Source organism: Eucalyptus grandis, chromosome 10, assembly GCF_016545825.1.
Source record: "Eucalyptus grandis isolate ANBG69807.140 chromosome 10, ASM1654582v1, whole genome shotgun sequence".
NCBI classification, from domain to species: Eukaryota; Viridiplantae; Streptophyta; class Magnoliopsida; order Myrtales; family Myrtaceae; genus Eucalyptus; species Eucalyptus grandis.
In genome coordinates this window covers 12,983,406-13,000,426 of record NC_052621.1, presented here as the reverse complement: position 1 = coordinate 13,000,426, position 17,021 = coordinate 12,983,406, and the positions used below count along the sequence as shown (strand labels likewise).

Genomic DNA, 17,021 nt, shown 5'->3' with positions numbered 1-17,021 from the left:
CTATTCCTTTTTGGCAAGCGATGCAGATAAATTCGAATAACGATCAGCATTGGGAATGGGGTACATATATATACCTTTGCATGGAACATGCAGGCATCGCCATTAATAATCGGATGAGAGACTAATCCGGACACCCATCTTGACCTGCCGTCATTCTTATTCTCGTGCTCTCTTCACGTGAATATTTCGACCTGTGTGCGGATCACTGTTTTCGTCCTTATTTCCTGCATATTCGCCAGAAGAACTTCAGATCTGTGTAATTAATTCTCGTCTAGGGACTCAGCCATGGAACGCCATGCACATGCCTAGCTAGCCACGAATTAATTACAAAGCGTATAAAATAATCACAGATTAACCGGAAAAATTGAAGATCCTGCACAGATTTAACGCCTTCAACTTCTCCTCGTGGCCACTATAAATTGAAGCCCCAATGCTAGCAACCTGCATAAAGAGACAACTTGGAAAAAGGAGGAGAAAAATCAGTTTGAGAATGTCTCCATTGATGGTACCAACAGTGAGTGAGGTTCAGGTCGAGAGCTTTGTCTTCCCGCCGACGGCGAAACCTCCTGGCTCCGGCAATACCTTGTTCCTCAGCGGTGCAGGTCCTATATATTTTCAGTATCAATGTTATATTTTTTGAGTTTTCAGTAAAAAAAGCCAATCAATATTCGTGAGTGAGGTCGTAGCGATAACCATAAAGTTTGTACGCATTTTTTCTTTTTTTGTGAAATAATAAGAATTGCATAACTAAACAATATGTAGCAGTATGTACATAGTTCCAAGCAGCTGTTTGAAAATACATCAGCAAACTTATTACATGATCTAGGAACTTTTATCTTTTTATAACTGATTAAGGGTAGTTGTCGAATTTTTTCTTTGCGTTGGTTGTTAATGAAATGACAACTCTGAATTTGTGGGAATATATATAGGCACGACAGTTAATCGAAGTTCTATTTATTTAAATTTTAAAAGGCATTCTTGCGTGTCATTCCCATTTCAATTTGTATCTTGAATTTTCAAAACACACAATTTGAAGTGACGGAGCCGTTTCTGTCCCTCATTTTCTGTTCTTGGTACTCAAAAAAGAAAGAAAGAACGTAAATGGAGTCCGCCCCATGCTAGCAAGAAAGAGACGGTATCGTCATGCCAGTATCTCTCTAAAATATTTGTCATTTTCTTTTCAACTATTTCCCTCCTATCATTTCAAATCCACTGGCAGTGAAAACCACTTTCCCTTGGCTCCTCTCCTCCTCAGCACCCAGACGCCCCGCTTGTCGTCGGCAACTGCCACCCCCAACTCAGCCACAACCCATTGACCACCCGATGTTGGGCTTGACCCAGATCTAGTCGAGCTCCGCCAGTGTCGAGCTCAAATCAGACCCAGACCCATCGTGCTTCGCCTAAATTTGGTCAAGCTTGACTCAGACCCGTCGAGCTTGACCCAGATTCATCATGCTTAGACATCAGCAGAACTCGAGTCAAGCCTCACACACACACACACATAGGAGGGCTTGGTGGCTGGCTCAGTGTCTTTGATGGTAGGAGCCGACCAGAGAGAGAGAGAGAGGGAAAAGGCGGGAAGGGTTTGAGGTTTGGATGACTTTAAGAGGTATACCGGTCTTTTCGATTTGGGGATTTTGTTTGGAGATGAACATTGTGAACTATTAAGGCTGCGCATGATAAAATTTCTGTTTCTTGATTTCTTCGTTTCTCTGTTAAATGCGGTTTGAAAGTAAATCCGTTGGTAATGTAATTTGATTTCTCTATTTCAAAACAGATTTTTATTTTAGAAATAGATTTGAAGAAGAAATCGAAGCTAAAATTTTTAGCTTCTCAGTTTCTAAAATAGAAATTGAAAAATCAATTTCTTGCTAGAAATCAATTTTTGTTCCAGAAATTTTGTCATGCGCACCCTAAAACTCTGGACACGAGTTAATATGAGAATGAAAAGTGATGATTTTTTAAGTTCTTTCCTTCTTTTTGGGTCAAAAGAGTCAATATTGACTCATCCCTATTGGTGGGAATTAGATTCACTCGTACAGGTCTAGTACAAGATTTTTTTCTTTTAAAACCTTTTCGGATAATTACTGCTACTTCTCTCTCTCTCTCTCTCTCTCTCTCTCTCTCTATAATTAATAGTGCAAACATTTTAAGTGATCCACATGAGATCTACAAGATGTAACTGCTTTGTACATTCGATACACACGGAGTTTGGATAAGATTTTTTATCGTGGGTTCCTGGGACCCATTTTTGTTGAAGAAGATTATTGTTGTTTATGATTTCTATAGATTATAGAACCTTTCATATAGTAGTAATACCACGAGACGGACTAATCTAATAACATTGCGCATCCAATCAATCTCCCCTTCCTTTATGTGTTTCAAATACCATGAGAAAATAACACACTTTAATCAGTCGGTTAATGATACTCTCCTTACTATCTCAAACATTTTCCCCTTAGCCACCTCAAATTTAAGCCATAAATAACTAATTGTATCTGCTGGAAAATAAGGAAAAAGTTTCAAAACTTTGAAAACTTCAGCAGTACATCTTATTGCTATTGTGATGACACCTAACATTTCATATATTTATGGACAATTATGTTATAAGATGGATGTATCGCTGGACATGGCAGGAGTGAGGGGCTTGGAAGTTGATGGGAAGTATGTGAAATACACGGCCATCGGAGTTTACTTGGAAGCAACAGCTGTGCCAATTCTGGCCACTAAGTGGAAGGGCAAGACTGCTGATGAACTGAGGGACTCGATTGAATTCTTCAGAGATGTTATCACTGGTTGGTTATCCAATTGACGACCCTCTTGATCACTCTTATCCTTCTAATCAAGATAAACTCATAATCATTTAATCAATCTTGGGTAAGATAAACATTTAAAGCAATGTCATTTATGAAATGACAAAAGTCTTGGAGCTTGACCATGAACAGCCGTGTGATGAGAGAATAGATGCTGTGTTTTCTACTTTGGTTCCTTAGCTCTCCCCTGCCCCTATCGTGCGGCTGATCAAGCCAAAAGAATGATTAGAAACTCCATAACACACGCGGGTCATGAAGTTTATTGATCAAACTAAGGTAAACATGAAATAGGGTTATCGAAATGTCAAGTGTAGCACTGTTGTTATCAAACAGAGCAATAACACTCACGAAATTCAGTAGATGTTTCGAGTATTAAGTGAGGTTGCTAAACTAGAGAGGGCTACCATTTTGATTATTACGTTTTTTTTTTTTTATAATTTTTTTACTAAATCTTATGCTTAGTCAAATTTAACGTGAGCGTCATCTTATTTTCGAACAAGGGCCATTCGAGAAGCTCACGCAGGTGTCGTTTATCACGCTACTGACGGGTCCGCAATACACGAATAAAGTAACCGAGAACTGCATTGCTTTCTGGAATTGCAATGGAGGTTACAAGCAAGAAGAAGCGGAAGCCATTGATGAGCTCATCGAGGTCTTCAAGGACCAAACCTTCCCTCCTGGCTCCTCCATCTTCTTCACTCATTTAACTAATGGATCCTACGTGGTAAGTATTTTTTAATCATATGTTAACTTCGATGGATGTGATGTAGGAGATTGCGTACATAATTCGCTCGTAATTTAGTCAAAAAAAAAAACCTTTTAATTTATATTCAGATGCAACTTGAAATTAAATCCTAGTACATGTTGATTTTTGTAGACTTTGAAAATACGGAAAGGTGTTCGATGTGTGCGTACGAAAAGCGACAAGGATTTTTTTAATTGGGTGTGATTAACTAGTATCCATAAAACACTAATATAATAAATTAATTATAAGTGGAAATAACAATTTTCATGACACTTCGAAAATTGAGAAATTGCACAATTTGATAAAGTCTCTTCTATTTCAAATGGTTTAAAGTTTCCAAAGCACAAACTAATGAGGCTTAACAAATGCCTAATTATTAGACCGATCCGCTATAAGAATTTCATAAACGCCTAGGATATGGCAAACCAAAAAACCTACAGTTGGGTGCCCCAAAAAGCGGCGGTAATCGTTTTGTACAAGTGCCGTAGTTGCTGAGGCAATAGCTACTCGCAATCCTATTTTGGTAACTAAATCCTTTATTTTCCCCATTAAGTAAGGGGTTTTTTCAATATCATTACAGGAACTCTCTAAATATGGAAAGAATCTTAATTAAGAAAGTAGACAAACTTTACAGACTTCTCCTCTATTAAGTACATTGGTATTTCACTCATAAAAATTGTTTTAAAGTAAACTTGCAACCTCTGTCATTATATTAGATGTGAAACCAAAATTATGTCATTGGATTGAGGTGTGAGATCAAAAAGTTTTAGTTCAAGAACAGTACAGACACATAAATCAAATTTCATATGTAAGTTTGTCGTTGTCTCGATTAAATTTACTGTAATCAATTAGTAATTCGCTTCTTATGAACTTGCAGATAAGTTTCTCCGACCATAATCGTATCCCAGAAATCGGAAATGCGGTGATAGACAACAATGAACTTGCGGGGACCGTTCTGGAGACGATCGTAGGGAAGAACGGCGTCTCTCCTGCAGCAAGGCATAGTTTGGGTTGCAGGCTTGCCCAGTTGATGAAGGAGAGCATTCAGCGCAATGACAAAGATGGAACAAATGGCAAATCAGAGCATTTTTCAAGTTAGGGGGAGTGAAAGGTAAGAGTGGTTGATGGTCCAATAACTAAATAATTTAAGAGCAGTTGCTCTTCGTGTTGTTAATGAGGTTTGATCGACCCCAGCGTTTGTGTGTTGTTATTATGTGACACTGTTTTCCAATAAATGGTCAACGAGCCGGCGGCTGTTACCCCACCATTTCTGGTGATTTTAAAAAAAAAAGATGAATACTGTTCTAGCTAAAGAAATGAAAAGATGAGTACTCTCGATCTCGACTTTTGTTAGAACATACAAAGGACAATCTTAATCCTCGTCTCCACTCGCCATAGACTTGATATCTCAAATTCTACTTTTGGCATAATTATCACGAAACGTAAAATCGCCTATATAGCTGGTTGGAGAGCAATGGGAGATTTTTAGCTCCGGAATTAGACGTCACTCGTTTTAATTTCACCGACAGCATGCACCTTCTTTAAAGTCAAAGCTACGCGCTCAGACTAAAGGTCTGTATCTAGCCGTTCCATAGGGTTTGTATAGTGTTTCATTTGCCTCTAGGCAGCCTATTCTCCACGTCTTTACTCATGGATTGTTGGTCAGAAAAGGTTGAAGTCCGCACCTATTCAGGGTGACACAAATTCATTGATCCTTATTGTGGAGATATCTTCATCATTAGCATCTTTTATTATATAATTTTTCTAAGTTTTACAGGAATTTTATATGAAACGAGTTTTTTCAACATCCATTCATAAAAATCACAAACAGATGCCAAAGTAACCAACACGCTTATGGATCTTATTCTCGCTATTCGTGCATCCGTATCGAAATAAATGACCCTTTCCTTTTATGTAAAGTCCTTTGCACATTATGTCCCACATTGAATCTCTGGTGTTGTACTCTGTTGAATACCCACGTGTTATTTGATAACGATTCGCTTCGTCATCCGTGGCTTCTTTCCAGAAATCTGCAATTTCTTGAAAACATAATTTCAACAAAATGATTCTGGATAGCTTTTAATAATAACTAAGATGTGCAAGTTGTTGGTACGCTATAATAAATCGGATTGATAGGGACTCTCCCTTGGACAATGACTCATTACTCGGGCATGGCAATCATCCATCTTGCCCGATACCCACATCACACTACTCTAAATAGTAAATAGGATGTATAAAATCTGCACCTAATGGGTTTTGATGTGAGGATAGGATGGATTTTCCACCCCGCATGTGGCGCGCGATGAATATGGATATAGTCGGTCTAAACCTACCTCCACCCACGATCATGCTCTTAAAATTTGGAAATTCCTAGTCTTAAGCTAATTTCTTTATATGAGTAATACAGAGTTGTTTGTCTTCTTCTTCTTCTTCTTCTTCTTCTTCTTCTTCTTCTTCTTCTTCTTCTTCTTCTTCTTCTTCTTCTTCTTCTTCTTCTTCTTCTTCTTCTTCTTCTTCTTCTTCTTCTTCTTCTTCTTCTTCTTCTTCTTCTTCTTCTTCTTCTTCTTCTTCTTCTTCTTCTTCTTCTTCTTCTTCTTCTTCTTCTTCTTCTTCTTCTTCTTTTAAAGTGAGGCATTCTTCTTCTTTTAAAGTGAGGCAGGTATATTAAAATACCAGTTAAGGTTAGGAATGAGGTACACACATACATATATAAATACATATATATATACGTATATACAAATAAATACACCGTATGGGACGTTAAACAAGGATGGGTCTCTCATAATAATGGGGTGAGGTGAGAGACGGAACCCCACAACCATCTTGACCGATTATCAGTCCTATTTTCACACGATCTTTACATAAGTTTAAATTAGTTGAGATGAGTGTTTCTATTTCTTTCTGGCAACGATACAGATAAATTCGAACACCGGTCAGGATTGGGAATGGGGTACATAAATTTGCCTTTGCAGGGGACATGCAACTGCAATAAGGTATCTCCAAATAATGAGGGGGTGAGAGACTGATCCGCACCCCCGTCTTGACCTATCATCATTCCTATTTTCGCGCGTTCTTCTCATGAATATTTCGACCGGTGTGCAGGCCATAGTTTTCATTCTTATTTCTTGCACATTCGCTAGAAGATCTTTAGATTTGTTTAATTAATTCTTGTCTGGGGACTCAGCCATGTAACACCATGCACATGTAGGGGTGAGCATCGGTACCGGCTCGACCTGGTTGGTCCTGATTTAGTTCCTAGGGAGATTAGGCTGGTCCTTGGTCTTGAGATTCTTGAACCGTGCATTGCGTGAGTTGTTCCTCTGCCTTGGGACTTTAGGATTAGTCCAACCCAAATCAACCTTATATATAGTATATAATATAATATATATATAATATATATATTCTAAATCTACTCTAAATCCTTGCACCTCATCTCTACTCTTTATTATGCAGTTCTACCGTGTAAATTAAAAAGTAGAAATCCAACCTCATTCGACCAAAAAGTAAAATAAAATAGAAGGCCTCTTTACTCGCCTCGCTCCATTCGCTCGCCTCATCCTCACTCATCGCTCACCTCTCTTTGCTCGCCCCGTTCGCCTTGTGAGCAAAGCTCAGCTGGTGAAATCGCTCACCACTCTTGGCCCGCCTCACAAATGCAACTCAACAATCACAAATGAAGATTTCTATTGTTATCTTATTTTAGATTTATGTTTGATATGTACCGATGTTTATAGTTTGGTTATCAAGGTCGCATTATTAATGGATACGTAATCTGAAAGAATATGTTTGTCTTTTCAAAGAATATAAAAAATAAGACAAAAAAATAATCGGTTGCTCTCATGTTGACCTTGGAACTGGATCAACAAGGTCGGTCGCTAGTCCTAAAATTTGGGGACCAATGCTATGCGGATTGGTCCTTAGGTTAGGTGTTGGACCGGCCTAACCCGAACCATACTCACCCATATGCACATACCTAGTTGACCACAAATTAATTACAAAGTGTAAAAGATAATCACTGATTAAGCAGATAAATTGAAGATCCAACACTTTCTACTTCTCCTCGTGGCCACTATAAATTGAAGCCCTTACGCTAGCAACTTCCCTGCCTGCATAAAGAGACAATCTAGAAAAAGAACAGAAAATATGAGTTCGAGAATGTCTCCATTGACGGTGCCACCAGTGAGTGAGGTTCAGGTTGAGAGCTTCGTCCTCCCGCCGACGGCGAAACCTCCTGGCTCCGGCAATACCTTGTTCCTCAGCGGGGCAGGTCCTATATATTTTCATTATCAATATTATATTTTGAGTTTTTAGTTTATCAACATTAAACAAGCCAATCAATATTCGTGAGTAATCTCGTTATGGTAACCATAAAGTTTGTGTGCATTCTTTTTCTTTTTCTCAAATAATGAGAATCGCACAACTAAACGATATGTAGCACAATGCACATAGTTCCAAGCAGCTTTTTTGCAAATCCATCAGCAAATCTATTACTATTACATGATCTAGGAACCTTCATATTCCAAAATAATCATCTATCCTCGAGAAGAAACTGATTAAGGGAATTTGTCGAATTTTTTATTTGCTTCAGTTATCAATGAAATGATAATCCTGAACTTTTGGGAATATATGTAGGCAGGATAGGATTTTTTAAGTCCTAACTTAAATTTCAAAAAGCATTTATTTGAAGTTCTCTTTATGTAAATTTCGAAAAGCATTCTCGCCAGTCATCCTCGTATCAATTTGCATGTTGAGTTTTCAAAGCATACAGTTTGCATCGAACAAATTTAGCTCTTTTCAACTTTGCCCGTCCTATCATTTCAAATCCGCTGCCAATGAAAACCACTTACCCTTGGCCCTCTCTTCCTCCGCACCCCGACACCCGCCTCGTCGTTGCCAACTGCCACCCCCAACAAATCCACGACCCATTGACCACCAAATGTCGAGCTCAGCCCATCGAGTTTGGCCCAGATCTGGTGGTGGAGCTTGAGTCAGATCTGTCGAGCTTGACACCAACAGAGCTTGAGTCAAGCTCTATACTCGCAGAGTCGATTGGGGGGAGAGAGAGAGAGGGAGAGGAAAGGCGGGAACGGCTTAGGGTTTGGATGACTTATAAAGGTGTACCAGCCCTTCTGATTTGGGAATTTTTTTTGGAGATGAAAATTGTAAATTTTCAAAACTCACGATAAAAGTTGATATGAGAATGAAAAGTGAGGATGATTTTTGAGATTCTTTCCTGTTTATTTTTTGTCAGAAGAGTCAATATTCTGACTCATCCCTATTGGTGGGAATTACATTCACTCGTACAAATCAAGTACAATATTCTCTTTATTAAAACCTTTCCAGATAATTACTGGAAATTCTTTATTGTTTGTTATTTTTAACTAGTCCGAACATGTGGTCCTCATGAGGTCTACAAGATGTAAAGGCTTTGCGCACTTGCTGCACAGAGTTTGGATAAGATCTTTCACCATGGGTGGTTCCTCCTAGGAACCATTTTTCTTGAAAAAGATTATTTTTTGCGATTTCTATAGATTATAGAACCACGGAACGGACTATTATAATAGCATCACACATTCAATCAACCTCCTCATGTTTTATGGGTTTCAAATACTATGAGAAGCAAACACGCTTTAATCGGTTAGTTATGATTCTGTCCTTACTATCTCAAACTTTTCCCCCCAGCCACCTCAAATTTAAGCCGTAAATAATCTGCTGGAAAATAAGGAAAAAGCTTCGAAACTTTGAAAACTGTAGCAGCACATCTTATTGCTATTGTGATGACACCTCACATTTAATATATTTATGGAAAATTATGGTATATAAGATGGATGTACCGCTGGACATGGCAGGAGTGAGAGGCTTGGAAGTTGATGGGAAATATGTGAAATACACGGCCATTGGAGTTTACTTGGAAGCAACAGCTGTGCCTATTCTGGCCACTAAGTGGAAGGGCAAGACGGCTGATGAACTAAGAGACTCGATTGAATTCTTCAGAGATGTTGTCACTGGTTGGTTATCCAATTAATGGACCCCTTAATCACTCTTATCCTTCTAATCAAGATAAACTCATAATCATTTAATCAATCTTGGGTAAGATAAACATTTAAAGCAATGTCATTTATGAAATGACAAAAGTCTTGGAGCTTGACCTTATACAGCCGTGTGAAGAGAGTAAAGATGCTGCGTTTTCTACTTCGTTTCCTTAGCTCTCCCCTGCCCCTATCGTTCGGCTGGTCAAGCCAAAAGAATGATTAGAAACTCCATAACACGCGCGGGTCTTGAAGTTTATTGATCAAACTAAGGTAAACATGAAATAGGGCCATCAAGATGTCAAGTGTAGCACTGATTGTTACCAAACAGAAGCAAAAACCCTCGTGAAATTCAGTAGATGTTTCGAATATTAACTGAGGTTGCTAAACTAGAGAGGGCTACCATTTTGATTATTATGTTTTTTTTGTAAGGTTTTTCTAATGCTTATGCTTAGTCAAATTTAACATGAGTGTCATCTTATTTTCGAACAAGGGCCATTCGAGAAGCTCACGCACGTGTCATTCATCACTCAACTCACGGGACCGCAATACACGGATAAAGTAACCGAGAATTGCATTGCTTTATGGAACTGCAATGGAGGTCACAAGCAAGAAGAAGCGGAAGCCATTGATGAGCTTATCGAAGTCTTCAAGGACCAAACCTTCCCTCCTGGCTCCTCCATCTTCTTCACTCAATTAACTAGTGGATCCTACGTGGTAAGTATTTATTAATCATATGCTAACTTCGATGGTTGTGATGTAGGAGCTTGCATATATAGTTCAATCGTAATTTAGCCACTAGAAACACCTTTTAATTAAAATTCAGAGGCAACTTGAAATGAAATCCTAAAACATGATGATTTTTGTAGATTTCGAAAATGAGGAACGGTGTTTTATGTGCACGTACAAAAGTAACAAGGATTTTTTTTAATTGGATGTTGTTAACAAGTATCCCTGAGGCACTAATAAAATAAATTGATTATAAGTGGAAATGACAATTTTCATGACACGTCGAAAATTGAGAAATTGCACAATTTAATAAAGCCTCTTTTAATTCAAATAGTTCAAAGTTTCCAAAGCACATACTAATGAGACTTAACAATTTCCCAGGTGGCACTCTTTTAACATTTTCTTTGAAAAGGAGGCATCCGCCCCAGATAGACTATCCTCCTCGCGGTTTCCCGCCCCCTAATTATTAGACCAATCAGCTGTAATAATTCCATATGCACTTAGGATATACCAAACAAATAAATCTACGATCGAGTGCTCTGAAAAAGTGGCAGTAGTCTTTTTTGGACACGTGCCGTAGTTGGTGAGAATATAGCTTACTAAATCGACTTATAATCGTATTTTGGACTAAATATTTGATTTTCCATATTAATCAAGAGGTAATTTTTAAGAGTGCAAAACGGACCACCCAAACAAGAAACCAACTAGACCGAACTAGACCCGCCAATTTGGTCCGATTCTTAGGAGTGTTGGTCCGATTCCTGAGAGTATTGGTTCGGTTACCGGCTCCTAAAAGTGAACTGGTGTTCAAGCTGTATGTTTCTCGGACTAGACTGATTATATATACTTTTTTATTATTATTTCTTCAAAAAAAATTAGTAAAATGTGAACTAAACACTATTTTGGTTTGGTCCGATTTCAAGTAGTGGGAAAAAGTAATGGGAAAAAAGAAGTGACCGGTTCCATTGGACTGGAATCGAACCGAACTTGACCATTGGTCCAGTTCTTGATCCCAGATTCCCAATTTTAGGAATCGGAACTGATCACCCTATTTTCAATATCACTATGGGAACTCTCTAAACATGGAAAAAATTTTAATTAAAAAAGTAGACAAACTTTACAAACTCCTCCCCTATAGTAATTGGTATTTCACTCATAAAATTTTATTTTGAAGTTAATTTACAACGTCTATGTCATTATATTGAGATTTGAAACCAAAATTATGTCATTGGATTGAGGTGTGAGATAAAATAAGTTTAGTTCAAGAACAGTACAGACACAGAAAACGAAGTTGATATGTAAATCTGTTGTTATCTTATTAAATTTACAGTAATCAATTAGTAATTCGCTTCTTTATGAACTTGCAGATAAGTTTCTCCGACCATGATCATATACCGGAAACCGGGATTGCAGTGATTGACGACAATGAACTGGCGGGGACCGTTCTGGAGACGATCATAGGGAAGAAGAAGAACGGCGTTTCTCCTGCAGCAAGGCATTGTTTGGCTTGCAGGCTTGCTCAGTTGATGAAGGAGAACATTCAGAGCAATGACAAGGAAGGAAAAAATGGCAAATCAGAGGATTTTTCAAGTTAGGGATCGCGAAAACTGAGAGTAGTTGATTATCCAATAATTAAATAATTTGAGAGCAGCTGCTCTTCGTGTTGTTAATGAGGTTTTTTTTTTTTTTTTTTTGAACAGAGTGTTGTTAATGAGGTTTGACCGACAAAAAGGTTTTTGAGTTAGTTGTGATGTGACAATAAAGGATGAACAAGTCGGGACTTTTATACCTCCGTTTCTGGTGATTGTTATTTTTATGAAATGATCAATATTGACGAGCTCGAGTTAATATTATCAAATAATAAAGTTCAATTCTTCGTGCTTGTCAAACCGCTTAAACTTCCCAAAGTAATGAAGTACAATTTTTCATTCTTCAAATTTTCTGCCACCATTTCTTATCAATCAAATTACAGTTGAGGAAACTTCCATCATCGATTCATGGGAGACAAACTAGGAAAATTGTTTAAGCATTTTATTTATAAAAAAAACTATATTGACAAATAAAATTAAAATTCAATGTCGAGTACCATTTAATTATGTTCAATCAAAGTCACTGAGAATTTGGTAAACTCTCTTTTCTAGAAGGAAAGAGACTAAGATAAAAGAGTTTAGTTGTTATATATGTGATGCGAAAAATTTAATAGTCAAAAGTCGTTAATATATATGATTCATGTACGTAGTTTTGTATCTTGACTCTTTTTCGTTTTGCAATATCCGCCTAAAATAATATTTAATTTCTTCAATAATTTTTTTTCTTGAATGGTATTACTAATTTACGTTTTTCATCTAATTAAAATTAAAAGTTTAAACTAATGGCCACTGACTTTGTACATTAGTTGATCATCGAACACGATATAAGATGTGTGGTCCAACTTGCACCATTACTACTTTTTTTTTTGGTCAAAATCATTATTACTTGGAAGTAACAATGTGGTTATGTTAGCAAGATCCTTCTAAAAATACGATTTTTTGCGTCCTAAGCTTTGTACTTAAACACAAAATTACATTAATGTTATTTTATATTTTGCTTTTATATGCAACGTTATCATTTTTATTCAATATACCCTTACCTTACAAAATACCCTAATCTCTCTCTTTGCAACTGCATCAACGCAACCCTACACAATCCACCCTCTCATTGCGACCATCGTTGTAGCGTTGACGACGACACCCACCAACGATAGCACCACTAACCGTGCTCCCCTTCACCCACGTTTGAAGCCACACCTCTCTCTCTCTCTCTCTCTCTCTCACCCACGTTTGAAGCCACACCTCTCTGCACAACAGAATACCTAATAGGAAGGAGTCCTATTATGGTCGTATGCTGAAAAGGAAGAAATCTAAATAATAATGAGTTTTACAATTTTGGCGATTGCGAATTAGAGGAAATCCAATGAATCGGGGAGATCTCTAATTGGGAGGTGATTGTCAATCAATCAAGGAGGATTCTTAACTTGAGTAGAGATCTATCACTATATAAACAAAAGGGCTTGAGTACAAGTTTCTTAATGCACTAGAAAATATTCCAGAGAAATCACAAGAGTTTTAAAAATGAGAGATCTTGAGAGTTCATCAAATAAGGATGTGTTTTGTGACAATTTGATGATCTTTTGTGAGAGAAACACTTAGAGTGTTAAGTATTTTACCAAAAAAAAAAAACACCCAGAGTGTTAAGTAATCCTTTGATTATAGTGGAGCAATTCCTAGATTAGCGTCCCATGGTTTTCCCCACATTGGATTTCCACGTAAAAGTTTGGGTGTATCGTTCTTCTTCTCTCTTATATGTTGTGTTATTTACGTTTTTTTTGTAAAGAGAATATATGGCTACATATAAAGGTGAGCATGATTCTAGAGTAGAATCTAGAACCGAAGAACTGGACCGATGGGAACCTATTTAGTTCTAGGTTCAAGGTATGCAAAATAGGTTTCAAATGCCAAAATTTAGAAAACCTTTTTCAGCGAGTAGGTTCCATGTTCTAAGTAGGTGGAACCTAAACCTAGAACAAGTTTTTGTATTTTTCTTACTCTATATTTTTACGTGATTTTACGATGTTTCGTGGCATCCAATGATGAGTGTATAATATAAAACCATTAGTTTAAGTTTATATTTTATGATTGATGCTTTTACTTTGTTAATGTTTCATATTCTTCATGTCTAAATATGAGTTGTGGTTAGCAGATTGACAGTAAGTAGTGGTTATTAAATGTGATGATTCACTACAATCTTTTAATTAATAATACAAGTGGAATATGGGTAGACCTTGGAGCCTGTGATAAAATAGGTTCCAAGTTTCAAGATGTGCAAGGTAAGTTTCAGATTCCAAAAAATGAAAAACCTATTATAATAGGTAGGTTCTACGTAGAACCTATATAAAACTAAAACCGCTCACCGTATATTGGATGATTCTAACAGTTAGAATTCAGCTACAATCGGTTGTAATTTAACTTAATTTACAACAAAGTGGTATCAAAGCTAAGTTATAAAAGATGTCACAAGACAAGGTCAACATGATCTTACTCACGACTACAAATTATGCAATATGGAGGTGCAAGATGGAGGATCATCTATACATCAAAGGCTTGCAAAAGGCAATAAAGACAAGAATGCCTCGAAGGCCATGATAAAGAATCTAAACTCAGCTCATAAATCAACAAAAGCTAGAGAAGAAAGAGAAGACTCCTCAATAGCCCCGATACTAGCAATAGAAGAAGTGGAGGAGGAGGAGAAGGAAGATGAGTAGATTATCCTCAATAAAAATTGTGTTGGCACCATTGGAAGGTGGCTCAATCAAAGCATCTTCAAAAACTTCACCTAAGAGGACATTGCTTATGATTTGTGGAGAAATCTGAAGTAGATATAGGTGAGGAATACATCTCAAAACAGAGCAAACTTAATGAAGAATGTGTCACATATTAAGTACAAAAATGGGATCAGTGTCTCTGTACGCATAGGCATTATGGGAGGTCTAGTGAATTAAATAATGCAATGGAGATGATGATCACTTCGAAATTGCAAGCACACTTCCTGACAAGTTCTATGTCAAAAAGCCGGGACACCTTAGCTTTGTCGATTCACAATTTCATGCCTAATGGAGCATTGACTATGGAGTTGGTGAAGGACAAATTGTTGAGTGAAGAGCAAAGGTGCACGGATGAGGGGTACTACAATCCTGGTGACAAAACTCTTATTATCAATGAACAAGATAATAAAGTAAATTGTGGGAGAAGCAAAAGTCATGGACCTAAAGGTCGTTCAACCTCAAGACAAAGGGCTAAGAAGAGAGCCTATTTTTATTGTGGAAAGACCGAGCATCTCATCAGAGATTTTCGATTGAAGACAGCCAAAAAGAAGTTAAAACACTGGCTACAAATGTCACTATACTTTATGAAGATATGATGATTATCTGCACTAATGAATCCATCAACTTTACATGCTAGGACACCACTTAGCTAGTTGATTCTAGAGCCCCATTTTATGTAGTCTCCGAGAGAGAATTTTTCTCTTCATACATAGTTGGAGACTTCAATCTCCAAAGGATGGGTAATGATGGCTCATCAAAGATTGTTAGTGTAGGAAATGTTGAGATCAAGATCAAGATTGTATTTAAGCTAATGTTGAAAGAGGTAAGGCATGTCCATAATATTCAACTTAACCTGATCTCCATAGGAATGCAAAATGGTGATAGTTATGTGAGTCACCTCTATGAATGGAGGTAGATTAACCAAGGGCAACCTAGTGGTAGCAAGAGGAGTGAAAAACTAACTTATAAGTTTGAATGGTGGACAAAAAGATGACTCTATCAGTGCATTGTTCACATATAATATTCAACTCAAATCCAAATATAATTATTCATGTCATATATAATAAGAATAATCAATTTTTCAAATCGAATAAGTTCAACAAATTAAAAGGATTCTAATATTCTAATTTGAATTAAATATTTTATATGAATAATCTGTTAGGGTATGAGTTATAGGGGGCAACGCCCCTGCTTGCCGGAAGTATTTTATAATTTAAGCCTATATTTTATTAGTAATTTGGACTTGGACTCAAGAATAGCTATTGGATATATATATATATATATATATATATATATATTTCTCTTATAATTGATTAATGTAAAAAGAGGTGCGATGTATTAATTATAGTGGAATCCTTAGCTAGATGTAACTCTAGTTTAAAGGTGAACATGATAAAATCTTGAATCTCAAATTCTCTTTCTCGTTTTTACTTTCTATTTTCTTTATGATTGTGCACCAAATTCTAATATAATCTACGTGAAACTTTTTCTTTTTCTTTTTTGTATCCACCATTCGAATGTAATGGCCAAATCAGCAAATTTTCCGTTAAGTTAAATTGATAGAAGGAAAATATTGAACATTTTAATATAATTTAAAGAGTAAATTAAATATATATCAAAAGTTCATATATCACATTAAATGAATTAAAAGTTTATTAATAATATTATGCATTCGAGTTAAAATTTAATGATCATATTAAATAAATTAAACATTATGGATCAATTGTACATTTGACAAAAAAAAAACTCAAAAATCATCAAATGTCATTGTCTCTTCACGAAACACAAAGTGTTGGCCACTTTAAACTTTCCACGAAAAGCAAATAGTGAAATTCACGACGCTCGTGCTTCACGCTCAGTGGGAAAACGAGGTACCAGAGCAAATCTTGAAGTCCGTGTCCCCCACTGGATGAGTAGATTCCACGGGTCAAGAGACGCACTTTGCCCGATAAGTGCGCAGAGCCGTCGGATAGGTGTGGAAAAGAAACCGCGTAATGCGCACACCAGCTGACAAAGTACGCCGGTACGATGTCCCTTTCATATTCATACCCCCCCGCACTCTCTTGTCCTTGCGATCGCCAAGGAATCTGAGGAAGCTTCGTCCCGACAGCGTCGTGCCCTCCCACAGGATCAACTCACTCGTTCGACGCTTGACTGGCTTCATTGCCTCGCTCCTGTACCAATTTTTTTTCCAATCGGTACCTAGTGTCTTACAGAAGTTCCTAGCTTTTCACGATGCTATCGAAGAAAGCAGTCGATTTAAAAACCACCAAAACCTATGTAAAAAGTTGCTATCGAAGCACCATCGTTACTTATTTTTGTGCGCGTCTCTGAGGCTATCGATG

The 17,021-nt window shown here is 37.2% G+C and overlaps 2 protein-coding genes across 2 annotated transcripts; both read left to right on the top strand.

Moving 5' to 3' along the window:
* The first annotated feature begins 490 nt into the window (after nt 1-490).
* Nucleotides 491-4,896, top strand: LOC104421835 (chalcone--flavonone isomerase). Its single transcript, XM_010033954.3, has 4 exons — nt 491-602; nt 2,637-2,795; nt 3,314-3,537; nt 4,436-4,896. The coding sequence occupies exons 1-4, from the start codon at nt 491-493 to the stop codon at nt 4,655-4,657; spliced, it is 717 nt and encodes a 238-aa protein (XP_010032256.1). The 3' UTR covers nt 4,658-4,896.
* A 2,817-nt stretch (nt 4,897-7,713) lies between these two features.
* Nucleotides 7,714-11,911, top strand: LOC104423564 (chalcone--flavonone isomerase-like). The gene is made up of 4 exons (XM_039302820.1): nt 7,714-7,825; nt 9,408-9,566; nt 10,081-10,304; nt 11,684-11,911. Exons 1-4 carry the CDS (start codon nt 7,714-7,716, stop codon nt 11,909-11,911), a joined length of 723 nt encoding a protein of 240 aa, XP_039158754.1.
* Nucleotides 11,912-17,021: the final 5,110 nt, after the last annotated feature.

What these genes read in the sequence shown, in the direction of transcription:
- LOC104421835 (XM_010033954.3), top strand. Translation starts at nt 491, where the DNA reads ATGTCTCCATTGATGGTACCAACAGTGAGTGAGGTTCAGGTCGAGAGC. An exon ending in CTTGTTCCTCAGCGGTGCAG is followed by an intron (nt 603 to 2,636) that starts GTCCTATATATT and finishes TGGACATGGCAG; the next exon opens with GAGTGAGGGGCTTGGAAGTT. An exon ending in TAACTAATGGATCCTACGTG is followed by an intron (nt 3,538 to 4,435) that starts GTAAGTATTTTT and finishes ATGAACTTGCAG; the next exon opens with ATAAGTTTCTCCGACCATAA.
- LOC104423564 (XM_039302820.1), top strand. Translation starts at nt 7,714, where the DNA reads ATGTCTCCATTGACGGTGCCACCAGTGAGTGAGGTTCAGGTTGAGAGC. An exon ending in CTTGTTCCTCAGCGGGGCAG is followed by an intron (nt 7,826 to 9,407) that starts GTCCTATATATT and finishes TGGACATGGCAG; the next exon opens with GAGTGAGAGGCTTGGAAGTT. An exon ending in TAACTAGTGGATCCTACGTG is followed by an intron (nt 10,305 to 11,683) that starts GTAAGTATTTAT and finishes ATGAACTTGCAG; the next exon opens with ATAAGTTTCTCCGACCATGA.